A 23,409-nucleotide genomic window follows, 5' to 3' on the forward strand; every position below is an offset into this window, starting at 1 on the left:
GGTATTCAACATTTAGGACAGATAGACAGAAAGGAAAAGGAGGCGGGGTGGCGTTGCTGGTTAAGGAGGAAATTAATGCAATTGTAAGGAAAGACATTAGCTTGGATGATGTGGAATCGATATGGGTGGAGCTACGGAATACCAAAGGGCAGAACACGCTAGTGGGAGTTGTGTACAGACCTCCAAACAGTAGTAGTGATGTTGGGGAGGGCATCAAACAGGAAATTAGGGGTGCATGCAATAAAGGTGCAGCAGTTATCATGGGTGACTTTAATATGCATATAGATTGGGCTAACCAAACTGGAAACAATACGGTGGAGGAGGATTTCCTAGAGTGCATAAAGAATGGTTTTCTAGACCAATATGTCGAGGAACCTACTCGGGCGGGGGGGGGGGGAGGCCATCCTAGACTGGGTGTTGTGTAATGAGAGAGGATTAATTAGCAATCTCGTTGTGCGAGGCCCCTTGGGGAGGAGTGACCATAATATGGTGGCATTCGACATTAGGATGGAGAAGGAAACAGTTAATTCAGAGACCATGGTCCAGAACTTAAAGAAGGGTAACTTTGAAGGTATGAGGCGTGAATTGGCTAGGATAGATTGGCGAATGATACTTAAGGGGTTGACAGTGGATGGGCAATGGCAGACATTTAGAGACCGCATGGATGAACTACAAAAAATGTACATCCCTGTCTGGCGTAAAAATAAAAAAGGGAAGGTGGCTCAAACGTGGCTATCTGGGGAAATCAGGGATAGTATTAAAGCCAAGGAAGTGGCATACAAATTGGCCAGAAATAGCAGAGAACCCAGGGACTGGGAGAAATTTAGAACTCAGCAGAGGAGGTCAAAGGGTTTGATTAGGGCAGGGAAAATAGAGTACGAGAGGAAGCTTGCAGGGAACATTAAGACGGATTGCAAAAGCTTCGATAGATATGTAAAGAGAAAAAGGTTAGTAAAGACAAACGTTGGTCCCCTGCAGTCAGAATCCGGGGAAGTCATAACTGGGAACAAAGAAATGGCAGACCAATTGAACAAGTACTTTGGTTCGGTATTCACTAAGGAGGACACAAACAACCTTCCGGATATAAAAGGGGTCCGAGGGTTTAGTAAGGAGGAACTGAGGGAAGTCCTTATTAGTCGGGAAATTGTGTTGGGGAAATTGATGGGATTGAAGGCCGATAAATCCCCAGGGCCTGATGGACTGCATCCCAGAGTACTTAAGGAGGTGGCCTTGGAAATAGCGGATGCATTGACAGTCATTTTCCAACATTCTATAGACTCTGGATCAGTCCCTTTGGAGTGGAGGGCAGCCAATTTAACCCCACTTTTTAAAAAAGGAGGGAGAGAGAAAACGGGGAATTATAGACCGGTCAGCCTGACATCGGTAGTGGGTAAAATGATGGAATCAATTATTAAGGATGTCATAGCAGCGCATTTGGAAAGAGGTGACATGATAGGTCCAAGTCAGCATGGATTTGTGAAAGGGAAATCATGCTTGACAAATCTTCTGGAATTTTTTGAGGATGTTTCCAGTAGAGTGGACAAGGGAGAACAAGTTGATGTGGTGTATTTGGACTTTCAGAAAGCTTTCGACAAGGTCCCACACAAGAGATTAATGTGCAAAGTTAAAGCACATGGGATTGGGGGTAGTGTGCTGACATGGATTGAGAACTGGTTGGCAGACAGGAAGCAAAGAGTCGGAGTAAATGGGTACTTTTCAGAATGGCAGGACTTGACTAGTGGGGTACCGCAAGGTTCTGTGCTGGGGCCCCAGCTGTTTACATTGTACATTAATGATTTAGACGAGGGGATTAAATGTAGTATCTCCAAATTTGCGGATGACACTAAGTTGGGTGGCAGTGTGAGCTGCGAGGAGGATGCTATGAGGCTGCAGTGTGACTTGGATAGGTTAGGTAAGTGGGCAAATGCATGGCAGATGAAGTATAATGTGGATAAATGTGAGATTATGAGAGACAGACTATTATCTGAATGGTGACAGATTCGGAAAAGGGGAGGTGCAACGAGACCTGGGTGTCATGGTACATCAGTCATTGAAGGTTGGCATGCAGGTACAGCAGGTGGTTAAGAAAGCAAATGGCATAATGGCCTTCATTGCGAGGGGATTTGAGTACAGGGGCAGGAATGTGTTACTACAGTTGTACAGGGCCTTGGTGAGGCCACACCTGGAGTATTGTGTACAGTTTTGGTCTCCTAACTTGAGGAAGGACATTCTTGCTATTGAGGGAGTGCAGCGAAGGTTCACCAGACTGATTCCCGGGATGGCGGGACTGACATATCAAGAAAGACTGGATCAGCTGGGCTTGTATTCACTGGAGTTCAGAAGAATGAGAGGGGATCTCATAGAAACGTTTAAAATTCTGACGGGTTTAGACAGGTTAGATGCAGGAAGAATGTTCCCAATGTTGGGGAAGTCCAGGACCAGGGGTCACAGTCTAAGGATAAGGGGTAAGCCATTTAGGACCGAGATGAGGAGAAACTTCTTCACCCAGAGAGTGGTGAACCTGTGGAATTCTCTACCACAGAAAGTTGTTGAGGCCAATTCACTAAATATATCCAAAAAGGAGTTAGATGTAGTCCTTACTATTCGGGGGATCAAGGGGTAAGGCGAGAAAGCAGGAATGGGGTACTGAAGTTGCATGTTCAGCCATGAACTCATTGAATGGCGGTGCAGGCTCGAAGGGCCGAATGGTCTACTCCTGCACCTATTTTCTATGTTTCTATGAATTCTAAAATCCTCCCAATCCTCAGGCGTATTTTTTTTGGCAACATTATCATCATCATCATGGGCAGTCCCTCAAAGCGAAGATGACTTGCTTCCACGCCAAAAAGGGATGAGTTCACAAGTGTGTTAATGAAGGACCGAGTACTCCAGATCCTGAACTACATCTTGAAGGGTGGAAGATGTCTGTGTGTGGATTTTTTTTTAATGTATCATGGCCGTTGCACATCAGCCATCGCGCAGGCTTGAGAGAGCTAGGTCTTGGTCCAGTGGCAAGGATTGCCCAAGATGACTGGAGACCAGCTCTGCTGCACGGACCTAGCGGCACACATCGCAGTGTGGCTGGCCTGTGCTGCCCCTGGGCCCTCGCCTTTTCTGGGCCCCAAACTCACGCCTCTCCTGGGCACCAGTCACTTCCCTCTACAAACTCTTGCCGCTCTTCCGCCCCTCCTGCTGCGCCTGCCCGCACTGCAATCAGCGACCTGGCTTTGCAGCCGTCGCCCTCATGCAGCAGCACGCGCTGCTCCCTGCAGTGGCATGTTGCCGCATGCTGCTCCCTGTAATGGCCCCGGCCTGCTGATGGTTTTGCTGGCCAGGATCGCGCTGATTTCCGGGCCAGACCGCCGCACGCTGCTCCCTCCAATGGCACCGGCCTGTTGATGGTCTTGCAGGCCGAGACCACGTTGATTTCCTCTAGTCTGTGATGAATAGCAGGTCTCAAAGGGACAGTACAATTGACTTTAACTTCTCTCGGCTAGGCAATTAGTGGCTGGGAGTGGGAGAGAGGAAATCAGCTAGGATTTCTGCTCTTGATCATATCCATTCACCCTTACTGGAAGGCATGCTTGCATATGAACATCTGATGGATCAGGCTTGGCCGTGATGATTTTGTAACCAGTTAACACTCTGGGCTGTAACAATACCATGGGACATTTAAGCCTCTTCCTTTGATCTAATACTATCTTTAACTACTCTTGTTAGCTACGGTTGGATCACTTTTCTTAAAGGAATGTATATTTGTTGTAAATTATGTATTAATTCTTTAAATGCTCGTCATTGCTTGTCTACCGTCATACCTTTTAATGTAGTTTCACAATCTACCTTGGCCAACTCGTCCCTCATACCTATGTAGTTTGCTTTGTTTAGATTTAAGACCCTAGTTTTGGATTTAACTCATTTACTTTCAAACTTAATATAAAATTCTATTATATTATGGTCACTCTTCCCTAAAAGCCCCTTTACTGCAAGATTATTAATTAACCCTTTCTCATTTCACAGTACTAGATCAAAAATAGCCTGTTCCCTCGCTGGTTGCTCAACAATCTGATGTAGAAAACTATCTTGTATACATTCCGTGAATTAGTCTGCCACACTATTACTGACTATTTGTTTTGCCCAGTCTATATGTAGATTAATGTCCCCCCTGATTACTGTATTACCCCTGTTACGTGCACCTCTAATTTTCTGATTTATACTGTGCCCTACAGTTTGGGGGCCTATAAACAACTCCCACCAATGTTTTCTGCCACTTGCTGTTTCTTAGCGCCACCCAAACTGATTCAATTTGATTTTTGGCGCTAAGATCCTTTCTCACGACTGTCTTTATCCCATCTTTTATCAGGGCTACCCCTCCTTTTTAATTTTGCCTATCTCTTCTAAAAGTTAAATATCCTGTAATATTTAGTTCCCAACCTTGGTCACTTTGCAACCACATAGAAACATAGAAAGTAGGTGGAGAAGTCGGCCATTCGGCCCTTCGAGCCTGCATCGCCATTCAATAAGATCATGGCTGATCATTCCCTCAGTACACCTTTCCTGTTTTTTCTCCATACCCCTTGATCTCTTTAGTCGTAAGGGCCATATCTAACTCCCTCTTAAATATATCCAATGAACTGGCATCAACAACTCTCTGCGGCAGGGAATTCCACAGGTTAGCAACTCTGAAGAAGCTTCTCCTCATCTCAGTCCTAAATGGCCTACCCCTTATCCTAAGACTATGTCCCCTGGTTCTGGACTTCCCCAACATCGGGAACATTCTTCCCGCATCTAACCTGTCCCATCCTGTCAGAATCTTATATGTTTCTATGAGATCCCCTCTCATCCTTCTAAACTCCAGTGAATAAAGGCCCAGTTGATCCAGTCTCTCCTCATATGTCAGTCCAGCCACTCCTGGAATCAGTCTGGTGAACCTTCGTTGCACTCCCTCAATAGCAAGAACGTCCTTCCTCAGATTAGGAGACCAAAACTGAACACAATATTCCAGGTGAGGCCTCACCAAGGCCCTGTACAACTGCAGTAAGACCTCCCTACTCCTGTACTCAAATCCCCTCGCTATGAAGGCCAACATACCATTTGCCTTCGTCACCGCCTGCTGTACCTGCATGCCAACTTTCAATGACTGATGAACCATGACATCCAGGTCTCGTTGCACCTCCCCTTTTCCTAATCTGCCGCCATTCAGATAATATTCTGCCTTCATGTTTTTGCCCCCAAAATGGATAACTTCACATTTATCCACATTATACTTCATCTGCCATGCATTTGCCCACTCACCTAACCTGTCCAAGTCACCCTGCAGCCTCTTGGCGTCCTCCTCGCAGCTCACACCGCCACCCAGTTAAGTGTCATCTGCAAACTTGGAGATATTACACTCAATTCCGTCATCTAAATCGTTAATGTATATTGTAAAGAGCTGGGGTCCCAGCACTGAGCCCTGTGGCAGTCCACTAGTCACTGCCTGCCATTCTGAAAAGGACCCATTTGTCCCGATTCTCTGCTTCCTGTCTGCCAACCAGTTCTCTATCCACGTTGGTTCGTTACCCCCAATACCATGTGCTTTGACTTTGCACACCACGTCTCCATAATGGCTATTAGATCAAACCTATTAATTTCTATGTGCTATTAATTCATCTATTTTGTTGTGAATGCTTCGCACATTCAGATATAGTGCCTTTAGTTTTCACTTTTTTTCTATTTTTCCCTGATGTCACCTTAGTCTCTGATGCCCTATTATCTTTGTTACTCTCTCTGTCCCTTCCTGACCCACTCTGCTTATTTTTACCCAAAACTCTGCTCTGCTCTCGAGCCTTGACATTTCTATTGCTGCTTTTTAATTGACTCTTTCCTGAATCCTCCCAACCCCCTTTCATTAATTTAAAGCCCTGTCTACTGCCCTAGTTATTCAATTTGCCAGGACACTGGTTCCAGCTCAGTTCAAGTGGAGCCCATCCCAAGAGAACAGCTCCCTCTTTCCCCAGTAATGGTGCCAGTACCCCATGCAGCAAAATCCCTGCCCCTCGCCCCTCTCACCACTCTGAGCCACGCATTTACCCTTCTAATCTGCTTATTCCTATGCCATTTGGTGCATGGCTCAGGTAACAATCCAGAGAGTATTACCTTTTGAGGTCCTGCTTTTTAATTTGGACTCAAACTCTCTCAGCAAAACCTCATGCCTAGTTCTACATATGCCGTTGGTTCCTATGTGAACCATGATAACTGGATCCTCCCGTTCCCACACCGAAGTTCTTCTCCAGCCGCGAGGAGATGTCTTTAACCGTGGCAAGCAACACAACCTTCAGAATCTCCGGTCGTGGCTGCAAAGAACAGTATCTATCTATGTTGTGGCAGCATTGCTTTTTCCAAAGGCACTCTAACACCTGTTAACACCCATCTTGATTACCATCACAGCAAACCCAAAACCCTGCCTCCATCAGTGTTCCCACACTCCGAAGATTACTCTGCCACCAACGTAGTGCCCCAACACTCCCACTCCAATCACTTACACACATCCCATTACTCTGACACCCAATGACTCCTTTCCCACTGTCCATTTCCCTTCTCCCATTACTCCCACAAAGCCCTTCCAACACTAGCAAAATATACCCACCCCCACCCACTTGTATACACGCAACATCTTCCTTAACATTTTCTGTGGATTGTGAATTTTTCATGTACATAACTAAAACTTAAATTTGGCATGTAGCTAAACAAATATACAAGAATATTCAAAATCACGGATTTACAATTTCTTCAAAAATGTAAATGTAATTTGGACCTGAACATGCTACTTACAGTCGCATAATACTTAGAAACAAAATCATTATTTCACTTGAGTGTCACTTATTTATGGTGATTGGATAACATTATATTGCAGAGTAGTTAGTATATTCTCTGACTATCTGAGCAATACCATGGGAAATCCATAGTATATTTGGAAATCTCAATTATTTACAAGGATGTTTCTATGCTGACATATTATCATTGGTGCTTGAATGAGTTTCAGTCTTCTCCAGAAATTCTTTCCATGGAAGAGATTTTTGTGGCCATTGCCACATTTCTGGATAATCTTGATTTGATATTCATGTCAACTTAACGTATTGTACAATTACTATAATCCAAAATATATTTTATATATACAATTTGATTTTTGAAATTTTTTTTTATGGTGTCCACTACTAAAATTGTTGTTTTTTTTTGTTGCAGTTCAGTTCCATGTGGCTCACTTGTATGAAATCCAGGTAAGCGATCCTCATATCAAACTGTCTCTCTTTAATGGCCTTTTCAATTATATTCAGGGTGAATTCTGTCACCGTAGTGAGGATGTGTGGGGAGGCTGAGTGTATATAAGTGAGATTGTTTAGGGAGGGTAAGAGCATGAGTGAGTGAGACTGGCAAGCGGGGAGGTGCAGGGCGAGCGAGCGATACGAGGGAGGCGGGCGAGCGGGGAGGACGAGTGAGCGAGGTGGCGCGGGGGAGAGTGAGCAAGGTTTCGCGGGGAGGGCGGGCGAGCGAGGGTGTATGGGATTTTAGGGGACTGCTGAGTCAAGCTGTAGGGAAGCTGGCTGAGAATGGGGAGGGTGGGTGAGTGAGCGAGACTAGGTAGGGAGGATGAGTTCGTGAAACCAATTAATGGAAAAAAGGTATGATGGGAAGAGCGAGGTTCAGATGCGGGAGAACAGATTGTGGAGAGAGAGAAAGGTGGCTTGACAGTTGCCAATGTACAGGGCCACAGGTAAATTCACGCTGCTCTCTATAGTTTTGAGTGTCTAGGGATCATTACTATTCAGTCTCTTCACCGATTTTTGTATAGATTTACCAAAAGAAGAGACTTGCATTTATTTAGCACTTTATCCTATCTCTATCCTGTCTGAGAAATTTCAGCGCATCATGTACAAAGCTATATAAATTAAAGTTCATCCAAATGGTTTTAATTAAAAATTCTATATGTTAATCAGGTTCATGGTACATCTGCATGGGCCCAGATCCAAACTTAATTTACATGTTTATGCAACTGATAATTAATACTTCAATGTCTTCAAATACACAGGGTGTGCTGCGTTGATATAGTGGAATCCTCTTACTGGAGCTATTCTTGTAGTTAGCAAAATGTTGCTTTTTTCCAAATCTTTAATTAAGCAAACGCTAATCTATGAACTATAATTCAGTGCCTGAGAAGACATTTCTTTGCCAATGGAATGATGTGACAGTATAGTGTGTACATATTTTGGTGTAGTTTCTGAGATCCAGTTCTTTGCAAGGCAGCTGGCATTGCTGTAACTGAGCAAAGAGAGAAATAAATCTGTTTGAAGTCTTTAGCAGCTAGCTGGAATTTGTTTTACCTTGTTGAATTGTGCAAGGTATTTTTAAATTTTAATTAGGAAATGGTAACATGTTTAAGGTCTACCATGTCTGAATATTTGAATAACTGGTGTAACTGATTATCAAAGTGGTCAGCTGGCATAGTTTATATTGATGTATAACAAAAAGCAGGCGTCTTAAAGTTCTCTCTTTCAGAGTGACTTTTCCCTCTTAATGATAGCATGAAAATGACCACATAATGCTAAAGTTGTTAGCAAGATTAGTATTTGCCACAAAGTAATATTGTTCTAGTAATAAAGATTTATTACTGGTATTTAATTTTCTGTTCAGCTTTCAAATGGATGCCTAATTGTAATTTGTAATCAAATTCACTTTAGTGCTGTGTTTGTGTTGATTGAAACTCCATTTTTATCAGGAAACAACATTTACTAGCACCCATGGGGAAAAGTAGAGGGGCCATCATTGTAACAGACAGAGCAACTTATTGTATTTGCATATCTTTCTCATTATACTGTCTAGCTCTGAGTGGGTAATGGTGGTGCATTAGGCAATAAAGTCTGGAAATGAGTGCTGACTAGCACTCTTCCTTTGATAATCTAATCACTGAAAGACTAAAGTTTCCAATAGAAACAAAGTAATGATTGATTAAAACTAATTTACCTGTTTTCTAAGAATTAGTTCACATTTTTCTCTCTTGGAATTGCCAGTTTTAGTTATTGATGTATTCTGTTTTATTCAGATTTGTAATTAATTTAAAATGTTGGAGGCTGTCGTAGCTTAAGTTATTTACAGGACCACGCGCGACAGGAAAGAAAATATTCTCAAGTTTGTTGCAGTCTTTGCATGCCCACCCCAAACAGCTGTTGGGACAATATAAACACTTCCAGAAATGTATTTATTTTTCCAAGAGCGTTAACATCTATATTTTTGAATGGAACAGGAAGGAATAGAAATGTGAAAAATAATCTTCATTGAACATGTTTGATGCCTATGGATTTTATATTGTTAGGTGTATCCGATAAAATAGTGTATCTGCACAAGAATAGTAATGGGAAATGTAATTCCAAGGATAAAGCACTTTCTGGTTAATTGGGGCTTGTATTAAAAATAAGAATTGACTACTGTTAAAACAGTCCTGAAAATATTGCCCGCGGGAAGCCTCCGACCGGAATTTCCAGGCCATCATTCCAGGTGCGGTCTCACCAGGGCCCTATATAATTGCAGTAAGATGTCTTTACTCTTATACTCAAACCCTCTTGTAATAAAGGCCAACATACCATTTGTTTTCTTAATTGCTTGCTGTACCTGCATGTTAACTTTCAGAGACTCGTGTATAAGGACACCTAGATCAAATGTATTTCTAAATTCAAAGAGTTTGAATACATTTTCTTATCTACAAAATAAATAAGAGTGCAATATAATTATGGATGTGCTTATTTGTATTGCAAAAATGGCCAACATCCTCAACCTTTTGTCTATGATTGGTCCCCTTGGAGGATAAGCCACACCCTGAAGTTTCACAGGAATGTGTAACTGGAACCGCCCATCCCAAGGTCTCACTGACTTTGCAAATTGTAACTCGATCCACTTTGACTTCCTGAAGCGACAGAGGACAGAGCTCCCCAGAAGACTGCAAGGGCCAGCCGAAATGCCTAACCCCAATCCAAGTGCATGCCTTCCCCAGCCGATGTGCCTTACCCCAGTCCAAGTACATGCCTCCCTCAGCCGAAGTGCCTTATCCCAGCGCAAGTACATCTTGTTGCCCCCACCCACCCAAACCCCACCATAGATGGGGCAGGCATTGTGTACGGATTGTTAACAGGTTTATTGGGTATGAAGTGAATAGTGACAGTGTTGCGACTTCTGGATATCATCCACTCCAATGATGTCCCTTATCGGGGATTGGAAGAATGTGATCTCCAGTCCAAGTGCATGCCCCGCTCTCTCTCTCTCTGTGTCATCTCTCTTTTTCCCCCCCCCCCCCCCCAAATCCTGCCTCTCTCTATCTCGCGCTCGCTCTCTCTCTCTCTCTCTCTCTCTCTCTCTCTCTCTCTCTCTCTCTCTCTCCCCCATCCCCTTGGCTTCTGTCTCTCTTTCCCCAGCCGCTGACCCACCCCTCATAACCAGCCCCCCCCGCGCTCTCTCTCTCTCTCTCTCTCTCTCTCTCTCTCTCTCTCTCTCTCTTCCCCCCCCCCCCCCCCCCCCCCCCATGGACTCAGCTCCACTTCCCTGCCTGCACCCCATAACCCTTTACTTCCTTATCGCTCAAAAATCTGTCTATCTCCGCCTTAAATATATTCAATGACCCAGCCTCCACAGCTCTCTGGGGCAGAGAATTCCATAGATTTACAACCCTCTGAGAGAAGAAATTTCTCCTCATCTCAGTTTTAAATGGGTGACCCCTTATTCGGAGACTATGTCCCCTAGTTTTAGTTTCCCCTTTGAGTGGAAATATCCTCTCTCCATTCACCTTGTCGAGCCCCCTCATTATCTTATATGTTTCAATAAGATCACCTCTCATTCTTCTGAACTCCAGTGTCTATCGGCTCAACCTACTCAACCTATCCTCAAAAGTCAACCCCCTCATCTCCGGAATCAACCTAGTGAACCTTCTCTGAACAGCCTCCAATGCAAGTATATCCTTCCTTAAATACGGAGACCAAAACTGTATGCAGTACTCCAGGTGTGGCCTCACCAATACCCTGTACAGTTGTAGCAGGACTTCTCTGCTTTTATACTGTATCCCCCTGACCAAGGAGGGCGACATTTGCTTAGTCCAGGTCGGATATTTGTAGAGATGAAGTCGAGGATCCAGCCCATTGCAACAACAGAACAAGGTTACTCCAAATCTGGTGTCGAACCTCTCAGACCTGTAGTTCCCCAGTTGAACTCGTACGCCTGGATCATTATATGGATCATGAATTAATTTCAGGAGGATGTCAGGAACACTGATGCTTTGTAGAGTCTTCCATAGGGCATTTTTGTCGATAGAATCAAAGGCTACCTTGAGATCTATGTATGCAACTGCTACAGAGCGGTTGAATTCATGACGAATCCCAGACAATAGATGGAGAGCAAATATGGCATCCATTGCAGATCGGCCATCAATGAATCTTGGTTGCTCAGGGCTCAGTAGGATGTATAAAAAGACTTTTCCAGGAACAGAAAGAAGAATTATTGGTTTAGAACTGACGCACTCCGTGCATGGGAATTTTCCTATATAGAGTGAGATGATAATACCTATCTTCCACTCCATTGGCAGAAATCCAAAGGGCAACTGAATTTTGTGGCTGATACTCTTGCGTGCTTCCTTCTGGTACATCAGAAGCAACATTAGCCATCTGCCACCTCAGTTGCAGAATACTGCATGTATTTGGCAAGATGAGGTTCTGGGATGGGAAAGTAGAACAAAGGGGAATAAAAAAATTAGTTGAGCAATTATAAATGAGATGGCTATTGTTTCTTAAAATGTATATTTGGCTGCTGTATTGAAGCTTTCTAAGCAGCGGTTATGCTGAACTGTTTTTCTGTTATAGTGCCTACAAAACTATTCATAACTGAAATTTCAAAGCTGTTTACTAAATATTAGTCAGTTCTGCATATTAGAGATAAATGCAGATATTATAATTGGTATTGAAAACAAGGCAGGAATTTCTCATCCATATTTAAAACAGTCTCAGAATAAGGGGAAGGCCATTTAACACAGAGATGAAAAGGAATTTCTTTACTCTGAAGGTTTGAATCTTTGGAATTCTCTGCCCCAGAGGGCAGTGGATGCAGTGTCTCTGAATATATTCAAGGCTGAGATAGATAGATTTTTGGAGTCTAGGGGAATCAATGGATATAGAGATCGGGCGGGTAAGTGGAGTTGAGTTTGATGATCAGCCATGATCTTACTGAATAGCAGAGCAGGCTCGATGGGCCGTAGGGCTTTCTACTGCTCCTATTTCTTATGTTCTTAATGTGATACTGTAATTACAAATTTTTACTTTGTTTAAACTTTTATTCTAAATTCTTATCCAACAGGTTTTCAGTATAGATACTACTTCAGTTTAGTATATAGAAATTATTCACGACAGTGATGTATTTTTCTTTAACAAACTCCATGATTTTCATGTAATTTGAAGTGTGTCTACTTGTGGATTAGCCCTTTTTTTAGGAAATGTTCATCTGGTGTTTATGACTGACTAACTGTTTCATATTAAAATTGGGACTGCAAACATTGTACTGCTGAGCTATCATTTTACCCTCATTCTTCCTTTAGTTCAGTTTCTTAAACGATAAGGGGTTATAGGGAGCGGGCAGGGAAGTGGAGCTGAGTCCATGATCGGATCAGCCATGATCTTATTGAATGGTGGAGTAGGCTCGAGGGGCCATATGGCCTACTCCTGCTCCTACTTCTTATGGTCTTATTTAGAAGAATGTACCTTCTGTCTGGCACCACCATTTGAGGTCCTAAATTGTGTCTCATTGTAGCAAACGGCCTGCAGTCCCTGTGTTCTATCACTCTATTGCACAGCATATTAGTGGGCCAGCACTAGTGCCATTAAGTTGCAGTGGCTCTCCTAATTTTGACTATTTTCTGGATTTGTACTATATTGTTTGGTTCTATTTGAAACATTTCTGTTCAAAATTTTCAATTAAATAATCCGAAGGAAAGCATAATTGTTTTAAACTCATTTTACTTGGGCCTGAACTGTACTAATCTCTCCCTTTCATCTTTTAAGTTATCTGTTAACTATTGGCTCATGCTCCATCTTGGGCTACATGCAGAATACAATGATGGGCCCTAAATATGTTGTGAAATCCTGTTTTGGCCAGAAGAGTCTCCTCCCCCTTATTCCATGTTTTCTGTGGAACCTGGCTTTCTGGTCTGTGCAATTGATGTTGTCATTTCCTTGGTCTCTTTGTGACAGCAGTGTTCAGAAAGCATCTTTCACTCCAGTTTAAGCGTGGTTCCAGCCCCATGAACGAAAGCAGTAAAAGTGTTAGTTGCCAAGAGCTTTAGGGTTGTTTCAATTGAAATTTGCTTTAGACAGTTTTTCTCTCTTTCTCCCCCCCCCCCCCCCCCCCCCCCACCACCAACTGCAGAGAAAGTACCGTGCTGCAAAGGAAGCCTATGAACAACTTTTGCAAACAGAGAATCTTTCTGCACAAGTGAAAGCAAATATATTGCAGCAGCTAGGTAAGTGTTTCAAGCACTTGTTTTCAAAACCCTTTTGTAATTGCAAATTCAATTTCTGTTATGTTCTAAGTATGAAGAATGTGTTGAAACTCTCAAAGGGTTGCATGTGACAATAATGTGTTTTTCACTCCAGTTGTAAATTAAACTAATCTGAATTACATTTAAGATATTTTGCATATGAATTGCTGCAATAGAACTTGTATTTTAAGGATCTAATTTTAGTTACTAACATTTGAGATTTTTATTTATTGTCCTGCCAGTAGTTAGACTCATTACATTCACGAGGCTGATTTTCTCAGAGATGTTCTTAAAATTTCCATTTAAGGGGTTAAAGGTGTGAATTATGAAGTAGCATCAGTCAAAATGAATGCAGTGTTGTGTGCAGTAATATGTATTTGTCTCTTCTGGGAGATCTATGCCATTAGAACCATTTTGTAACCCTTTCCCTGGGCCTCTATATGATTATATCTGTCCTGTTCCACAGCCTTAAATTACAATGAAGTGATTTACAACCTGATCTAGCTAAGCTACACATACCAGTTACATATAGTTTAGGAGGAACCAAATAAAATGTTTACTTTTCAGGCAGTTAAACTTTCCTTCACTCTAAATAGTTTTTAATGAATATAATTAACTTTATGCTTTATTTAAAAAATTAAAACATTTTGGAATCTAAACTCCATAGTTTGTAACCTTTTATCCTCTGAAAAGATTGTGTATATGTATATCGGAAGTCCTTTGCTTTTCTGCAATAATAATCTTCTAATCATTTTTTCAATAATCTTCTATTGCTGATTTATACCTTGGAGGACATAGCATTATTGCATCCAAATGTTGGAATTATTAGTTCATTTTAAGATTCTGTATAAGTTTTCTAACTTTGACGTTTAATATTACAAATGTACTGAAAGTTGCTATGTAGATGGTCAATAACTGGTATGAAATTTTAAAACTAAGTTTTTCAGTTATGGAAATGAAGATGCAGGCTGTGCACACAAGTATTAAAATGTCTATTCTACACATCCATTTCTTGAACTTCTCATGAACATCAAGGATATGGTTACCTTTTTGTAAGATGTATCGTGAGGTGTTGACACCAACATTTGTTCCAGGACCATATACTGGGAACATTTGGTTTAGTTTTGAAGTATGCTGTTCAAGGCTTCACCCAGTCTAAATTATGTTTTGACCTTCTGTGCCATTATATAGCAGGAAACCTGAAAATCACACTGTGAAAAATAAACAATTCTGGATATAGCTTCACTAATGTTGGTCTTAAATGAAGTATGTTAAATATTCAACTTCCTTTAGCGACAGTATTAGTAGACAAATAATTTTCACTTATAATTTAACCTAATTACTGCTATTCACATTGGCATGTGCCTTAAAATCTCCTCAAACAAAGTAAATTCTAATGTAACTTTATTTAAAAGTGTCACCAGACATGCTTAATTCTTTGGGCACAAGTTGTGGATTGATTACAGTTTCCATTAGCTGGGAACTAATCACACCAGAGTGGTGTCCTGTCATAAATCTATTCACATTGCTTTTGGAGCTGTTTTGCTGACTGTCCCTGCCATGTTGCTATGGCAATTCCATTGTTGACTTCTAACCACAGGTGCTAAAAATGCTGGCTTCTTATTGAATCTTCCAAAGGAACTTGGGAAACATTTTATGTCTGGTTGTTGCCTCTGTTCCCTATCCACTGTGCTTTAAAGCCTAGTTCACAACATGGGTTGTTTATGTTAGTGATGCCTTTAATCAGGCTAAGCCTTTGCACAACCAACTGCAAATGTACAAAATCTTCATACTGATATTCTTCCTTGTAAGAATTCAGTTCTGCTCATTTAAAATTAAATAGTTTTGCATCTTGTCTTAATAGGCTTTTTACCTTACAAATTATCTAAGGTCAATTTAGCTTTTCTGAAAAACTGTAATCTTGAATCAGATCCTCGCAGTAAGGTGCGCATTTTCCATGTAGCATACATGCCATGCAATTGCTTTCCATGCACTCCATAGCTGCAACAAGATTTAAAGTTCTAGATAGACAGATTTCTTCATTGTCTGCTCAAAGTGACTGCATCACAGTGTGCATTATGATGTAAAAGTTTAATATTCAAAGACTTTTAGGATTTGTAAGGTTATATCAATTGAAAGCCAAAACACGTGGTACATTTTCATTACTGGTTTCCTATTGGTGATATTGTATTGGTATGATTTACATCTCGGGTTATACTGAAATGGCCATTGTTTGGTTTTCATGCCAATATAATGTTGACTGGTAAATATTTACCTCTTTTTTTTAATCCCCTGTAGAAGTAGCCTTCTAATTTAATTCAAATTCAAAAAGAAAGGAAATCCGAAAGCTAGATGCTGAAATGCATCTGCAGTCATTTCATTTCCTCCCCTTTCCCCATGGGTAAAATTGCCGTAAGAATTTTTTTTACCGTATTCTTGTACCATCACATAGGGGTTTTGTTCCTGGAATTGCACATCAACTAAATGGAAAATTTTGTTTTCAGCCTTTCTCTTCTCTTTTTTAATATATAAAAACGTTTAATATTCATTGAGAACCAAATCTTACAAAAATAGTGGCAACTATAAATTCCCAAATTTTAGCACAAAGAATATTTGTTTGCAATATGAGGCTGGAAGAGGGATAATCTTCCAATTTGAGGGTGGAAGGGCAATTTTGGGCAAGCTGGAAGATGACCCTCTTCCCTCCCCCCACAAATAGAGCAGGACAAAAGAAGCAGTGTGGGAATTGTAACAAATGTACCTCCATCAATACCTGAAAAGACGAAAGTCTTAAAGACTCGAAATGTATGTAGGGATAATCAGAAGGTTTAACCAGAAAGAATAGAACAGCTTACCAGTACAGAGAAACTACTAAGCTGTCCACTGCTTGTCCAGTTAGGATCCGCCTACCCCTTAGGGCAGTGATGTGGGGAGAGTCTCGGTCTGATTTAAAAAAAAATTCATTCCTGGGATGTGGGTGTCGCTGGCAATGCTAGCATTTATTGCCCGTCCCTAATTGCCCTTGACAAGCTGCCACCTTGAACCGCTGCAGTCCTTGTGGTAAAGGCGCTCCCACAATGCTGTTGGGGAGGCAGTTCCAGGATTTTGACCCAGTAACAATGAAGGAATGCCGATATATTTCTATTTCAGGATGGTGTGCGATTTGGAGCGGAACCAAGAGGTGATGGTGTTCCCATGTGCCATCACCTCCAAATTGCAGGTTTGGGGGTGCTGTCGAAGAAACCTTGGCAAGTTACTGCAGTGCATCACGATGCGCCGGTGGTAGAGGGAGTGAATGCTCCTGGTTTGACCTGAATGATGGGCTGAACCAAATGGGAAGAACCTCGGCCTGAATGAGAGGCCGAACCATTCAGGTTTCAATGAGCCAGTCTATCGTCAATTATTATGCGTCTTGGAAAACTGGAGATCTCCCTAGTTCAGGTATCTGACTGCCACAGAGGATTGACTTGGTTTCAAACTTCGATCATCAGACGGGGCAAATGGAGCCACTTTAATCCCAGAGAGACCGTGCTTGCCTGCCTCTTTCTCTTCCCCCCACCTTCAGAAGGTTTATCAATAGCTGGGCATTAGCCAATTGGAAGATATGGAGTTGAGACCCTGGTGAGGAGCTTCTGCAGCAGCTGCAACCATGTACTGGTAGATACCGAACCCTGGAAAATGAGCATTTATTCTTTTTGCTAGCCTCCAGTCACACCTTCCAGCCCATCATAATCAATTAAATAGCAGACATTTGTCTTCAGCATGGGGGAAGGACCTACATGGGGCAGCTGGTGGTGTGCCAGCCACCTTGATGCTCTATGTGTTCAAGTCCAATTCCATGTTTATTCATCAACTCTTGAATCCAGGTCTGTTTTGCAAAGGGAGACATGCCCGTGTGAGCCTTACTCTCTCTTTGCCCCCCCCCCCCCCCCCAGTATTTGCTCACTGATTAATTAAGCCAAAGCCCATCATCCCTGCAACCACCAGAAATCTACGTCACAGCTTGGTCATGTGGCTAGAGGAAGCACTTCCTTTGTATGTCTTAGTGTTCTGAAAAATAAAGGCAAACTATTTGGATATGCAATATGCACCAAGTTTGATTTGAAATTAAAGCAATGCTAGAAATACTCAGCTGGTCACTCAGCATCTGTAAAGAAAATAAACAATGATTCAGTTGTGTACACTTCATTGTAAAAAAAAAAATTATTCTACAATGGGTATAAACAAGCAAGACCAAATAACCTTTCACCCAGGTGGTCCTGAAGGGCTGTGTTCATGCTGAAGTTGCCATTCAGGATCTCCAGGTACTGATGTTCATCACCAATTGGAAGAGATGCCTCTCTATCTTGCATCAATACCACAAGGTCTCCTCTTGAGACATGCAATGCCAGAATGGGGGAGAAATTGGCCTCCTTTCCGCCTCCTGTTAACGCCCCCAGGGGGCATTAACAGGACGCTACCAGCTCTGCAGCCGGGTGTGGCAAGAGTACCAATGCCTGCGAACTTGCCTTGCATGTTAGCAGCGGCGGCAAACTCTAACGCTACGATCTCCTGCGCCCTGGGGATCGTGCCATCACCGGTGCACAGTGCGCTGGTACCACCCCAGATGCGAACTTCGCATCCGCTCCCTGCAGCATCACAGCGTTACCTCTGGTGTCCCCAGCCTCTTCCTATTTCTTATCTACATTTTGCCCCTTGGCGACATCATCCGAAAAAACAGCGTCAGTTTCCATATGTACACTGATTACACCCAGCTCCACCTCACCATCACTTCTCTCGACCCTTCCATGGTCTCTAAATTGACAGAATGCTTGTCCGACATCCAGTTCTGGATGAGCAGAAATTTTCTCCAGTTGAATATTGGGAAGACGAAAGTCATTCTTTTCGGTCCCCGCCACAAACTCCGTTCCCTAGCCACTGACTCCCTCCCTCTCCCCAACTTCTGTCTGAGGCTGAACCAGACTGTTCGCAGCCTTGGTGTCATATTTGACCCTGAAATGAGCTTTCGACCACATATCCGCAGAATAACTAAGACCGCCTATTTCCACCTCCATAACATTGCCCATCTTCGCCCTTGCCTCAGCTCATCTGCTGATGAAGCCCTCATCCATACCTTTGTTACCTCTAGACTTGACTATTCCAATGCACTCTTGGCTGGCCTCCCACATTCTACCCTACGTAAATTGGAGGTGATCCAAAACTCAGCTGCTCGTGTCCTAACTCGCACCAAGTCCCGCTCATCTATTACCCCTGTGCACGCTGACCTACATTGGCTTCCAGTTAAACAACACCTGGATTTCAAAATTCTCATTCTTATTTTCAAATCCCTCCATGGCCTCTCCCCTCCCTGTCTCTGTAATCTCCTCCAGCCACACAAGCGACCCCCCCCCCCCCCCCCGAGATATCTGCACTCCTCTAATTCTGCCCTTTTGAGCAGCCCTGATTATAAATGCTCAACCATTGGTGGTTGTGCCTTTTATTGCCTAGGCTCCAAGCTCTAGAACTCCCTGCCTAAACCTCTTCGCCTCTCTACCTCCTTAAAGCATACCGCTTTGACCAAGCTTTTGGTCCACCTGCGCTAATTTCTCCTTATGCGGTACGGTGTCAAATTTTTAATCTTAAAATACTCCTGTGAAGTGCCTTGGGACGTTTCATGACATTAAAGGCACTATATATATACAAGTTGCTGTCAGCACCGGCATCTGCAGGAGGCATTGTAAGGTCGGCTGGCTGCTTGGGGAGCGCTAGTTAAATGGATTGTCGGTGAGGTAGGGGAAATTTTTTTTTGGGGGTAATTTAATAAAAAATGTTCTGCTGTGATTAATCAGCCCTGCAATCTGTTAGAGTGCTTGGGGCTGATCGTCGTGAATCATAGGTGCCGTCGGCGAGCAGGGAGATTCAATTTCTTGCAGAGCCTGCAGCAATGGCCCTTCCTGTTAAGAGACGGAAGGAGCCTCTGATTCCGGTAATACTGCATTGGACATTGTGCAGCGCTCTGGTGCTATCGCCCCTGTTGCTTGGTTTAGTGCTCCAAGGGTAGTGGTAGCGCTTGATTTAGCGCTCAGCTTCCTTCCTGGAGCACTAAACCGGAAGTTCACGTCGGTTTTGCTTGCGTAGTGGCCGGCGAAATTTTTGCGCTCCCGCAAAAGTTATCGCCCCAAACGTGGTGCTACGCAATTTCTAGCCTTTTATTTGGGAGCAACAACCACAATATCCCACAGATTAGCCAATTGATAAAGATGGTGAGTAGAAAGCACTTAGAGCCCCAGATGAGTCTGCCGACAACACGAGTACTGCGATAATTTCAGAAAAATCTACCGCTTAAGATGTCATTCAACACATCATTGAACATATTAGGAACAGGAGTAGGCCATAAGAGCCGTCGAGCGTGCTCCGCCACTTACTCATGGCTTATTAGAATAACCTGATGACAGTGAATAACCTTACTTCGCTGTTCTTTTGAGAGAGGTTCAGTGAGACTTTCATCCATGTACAACAATAACCTCAGTTTATATAGTACCTTTAACTAGTGAAATGTCCCTAGATTCTTCACAGGACGTTATCAATCAGAATTTGACACTGAGCCACATGAAGATATTATTAGGCTATAAGGACCGTCTTAAGGGAGGCGAGACACCGGGGTTTATGAGGGAATTCCAGAGCTTAGGACCTTGGCAGCTGAAGGCACTGCCGCCAGTGGTAGAGCGATTAAAATTGGGGATGCGCAAGGGGCCAGATTTGGAGGAGCGCCAAAATTTGCAACAGCAAACACTTAAAAGCATATATACAGTAATGCCATATTGCCACCCCACCCCGTCTCAAGTCTTGAGACAATCAAACAAGGTTCTATACAAGTTTAACATAGTTTCTCTGCTTTTGAATTCTATTCCTTTAGAAATGAACCCCAGTGCTTTATTTGCACTTTTATGGCTTTTTTTAACCTGCGTTGCTACTTTTAATGATTTGTGAACCTATATGCCGAGATCCCTTTGCACTTCTACTCCATTTAGATTCTTATTTTCCAAGTAGTGGGTAGCCTCCTTATTCCTCCTACCAAAATGCACCACCTCACACTTATCAATATTGAAATTAATTTGTAATTTACATGCCCAATCTAGAAGTTTGTTTACAGTAGAATTAATTAAGCTTTTAGTCTGTCATGTACAAACTCTCTTTAATAAATTACTTGTCGGAAATGACTGGGATATAAAAGAATTGAGGTACAAACAGGGGACACGAACCTTTCACACTCTCTCATAAGATTTAAATTATGATAGAATCTTTCATAAAGGGGACAATAAAGCTTAATTGGAACTTACCTTGGGACATTCAACATCACTTTTCCATATTTTTTCCCGGCTTTAAATAATTTTCTGAATTTTTGTTTCACCGGGGGCCAAAAACTTGTTTGCTTCAGCCTTCTTCCGGCGGCCATTGTATACGTGCTGCGCCTCCATCTGTGTTGTTCCAAAGTGCAGCTGCTGCTCAGTCCCCAGGAACGGACTACACGCATCTGGACTCTATACGTCCGTCCCCCTTCTCTCCTTTTGTCTCACCCCACCCTCCATTCCCTCGCCTCTCCATCCTCCGCCTCTCTCTCCGTTATCCCAAGCCTCTCCATGCCCTCTCTCACTCTCCATCTAGCTCTCTCTGCTCCCCCCCCACGCACTCCGTTCCCCTTCCCGCCTCTCGCTCGCTCTCCGTTCCCCTTCCCGCCTCTCGCTCGCTCTCCGTTCCCCATCCCGCCTCTCGCTCGCTCTCCGTTCCCCTTCCCGCCTCTCGCTCTCTCTCCGTTCCCCTTCCCGCCTCTCGCTCGCTCGCCGTTCCCCTTCCCGCCTCTCGCTCGCTCGCCGTTCCCCTTCCCGCCTCTCGCTCGCTCGCCGTTCCCCTTCCCGCCTCTCGCTCGCTCTCCGTTCCCCTTCCCGCCTCTCGCTCGCTCTCCGTTCCCCTTCCCGCCTCTCGCTCGCTCTCCGTTCCCCTTCCCGCCTCTCGCTCGCTCTCCGTTCCCCTTCCCGCCTCTCGCTCGCTCTCCGTTCCCCTTCCCGCCTCTCGCTCGCTCTCCGTTCCCCTTCCCGCCTCTCGCTCGCTCTCCGTTCCCCTTCCCGCCTCTCGCTCGCTCTCCGTTCCCCTTCCCGCCTCTCGCTCGCTCTCCGTTCCCCTTCCCGCCTCTCGCTCGCTCTCCGTTCCCCTTCCCGCCTCTCGCTCGCTCTCCGTTCCCCTTCCCGCCTCTCGCTCGCTCTCCGTTCCCCTTCCCGCCTCTCGCTCGCTCTCCGTTCCCCTTCCCGCCTCTCGCTCGCTCTCCGTTCCCCTTCCCGCCTCTCGCTCGCTCTCCGTTCCCCTTCCCGCCTCTCGCTCGCTCTCCGTTCCCCTTCCCGCCTCTCGCTCGCTCTCCGTTCCCCTTCCCGCCTCTCGCTCGCTCGCCGTTCCCCTTCCCGCCTCTCGCTCGCTCGCCGTTCCCCTTCCCGCCTCTCGCTCGCTCGCCGTTCCCCTTCCCGCCTCTCGCTCGCTCTCCGTTCCCCTTCCCGCCTCTCGCTCGCTCTCCGTTCCCCTTCCCGCCTCTCGCTCGCTCTCCGTTCCCCTTCCCGCCTCTCCCTCGCTCGCCGTTCCCCTTCCCGCCTCTCGCTCGCTCGCCGTTCCCCTTCCCGCCTCTCGCTCGCTCGCCGTTCCCCTTCCCGCCTCTCGCTCGCTCGCCGTTCCCCTTCCCGCCTCTCGCTCGCTCGCCGTTCCCCTTCCCGCCTCTCGCTCGCTCGCCGCTCCCCTTCCCGCCTCTCGCTCGCTCGCCGCTCCCCTTCCCGCCTCTCGCTCGCTCGCCGCTCCCCTTCCCGCCTCTCGCTCGCTCGCCGTTCCCCTTCCCGCCTCTCGCTCGCTCGCCGTTCCCCTTCCCGCCTCTCGCTCGCTCGCCGCTCCCCTTCCCGCCTCTCGCTCGCTCGCCGCTCCCCTTCCCGCCTCTCGCTCGCTCGCCGCTCCCCTTCCCGCCTCTCGCTCGCTCGCCGCTCCCCTTCCCGCCTCTCGCTCGCTCGCCGCTCCCCTTCCCGCCTCTCTCTCTCGCGCTCTCTCTCTCCGTCCCCCCTTCCCGCCTCTCTCTCTCTCCGTCCCCCCTTCCCGCCTCTCTCTCTCCGTCCCCCCTTCCCGCCTCTCTCACGCTCTCTCTCTCTCCGTCCCCCCTTCCCGCCTCTCTCTCGCGCTCTCTCTCCGCTCCGGAAGTTCCCCCCGCCTCTCCAGAAGTCCCGTGTTTTCCACCCCCTCCGCGCCTCTCCCCGTTTCAGTCCCCCAACCATGCTCTGTTCTCCCCCGCCTCTCCGTTTTCTCGCCCCTCCGGAAGTCCCGTGTGTCTCTCTTCCCTCTCTTTTCCCCCCCCCCCCCCCGGCTCCGCCTCTCTCTCTGGTCTGCCCCCCTCACCCCCTGCCTGCCTCTCCGTTTCGCCGCTCTCTCTCACCCCCGTCCTCCTCGGTCTCTCTCACCCCTGGTCTCTCTCTCTCTCTCTCTCTCTCTCTCTTCCCCCTCTCTCTCTCTCTCTCTCTCTCTCTCTCTCTCTCTCGCGCCACCGCCCTCTCTCTCTCTCTCTCTCTCTCGCCCCGCCCCCCGGTCGCTCGCTCGCTCGCTCTCTCTCTCTCTCTCTCTCTCTCTCTCTTGCGCCCGGTCTCTCTTTTCTCTTTTCTCTTCTCTTTTCTCTTCTCTTTTCTCTTCTCTTTTCTCTTCTCTTTTCTCTTCTCTTTTCTCTTCTCTTTTCTCTTCTCTTCTCTTCTCTTCCCTTCCCTTCCCTCCTCTCCTCTCCTCTTCCCTTCCCTCCTCTCCTCTTCCCTTCCTCTCCTCTCCTCTCTTCTCTTCTCTTCTCTCTCTCTCGCCCTCTCGCCCACGGTCTCTCTCGC

The 23,409-nt window shown here is 45.1% G+C and overlaps 1 protein-coding gene across 2 annotated transcripts in view; it reads left to right on the plus strand.

The window, feature by feature from the left end:
* Window positions 1-23,409, plus strand: part of kdm6a (lysine (K)-specific demethylase 6A) — a 424,338-nt gene that overhangs the window by 287,762 nt on the left and 113,167 nt on the right. For both annotated transcript variants that reach the window (XM_070893443.1, XM_070893444.1), the window contains 2 exons: window positions 7,222-7,256; window positions 13,429-13,522. In XM_070893443.1, the coding sequence (XP_070749544.1) occupies window positions 7,222-7,256; window positions 13,429-13,522 (129 nt within the window). The remainder of the gene's footprint in view (window positions 1-7,221; window positions 7,257-13,428; window positions 13,523-23,409) is intronic.

Source organism: Pristiophorus japonicus, chromosome 11 (assembly GCF_044704955.1).
Source record: "Pristiophorus japonicus isolate sPriJap1 chromosome 11, sPriJap1.hap1, whole genome shotgun sequence".
In the NCBI taxonomy this organism is placed as follows: domain Eukaryota; kingdom Metazoa; phylum Chordata; class Chondrichthyes; family Pristiophoridae; genus Pristiophorus; species Pristiophorus japonicus.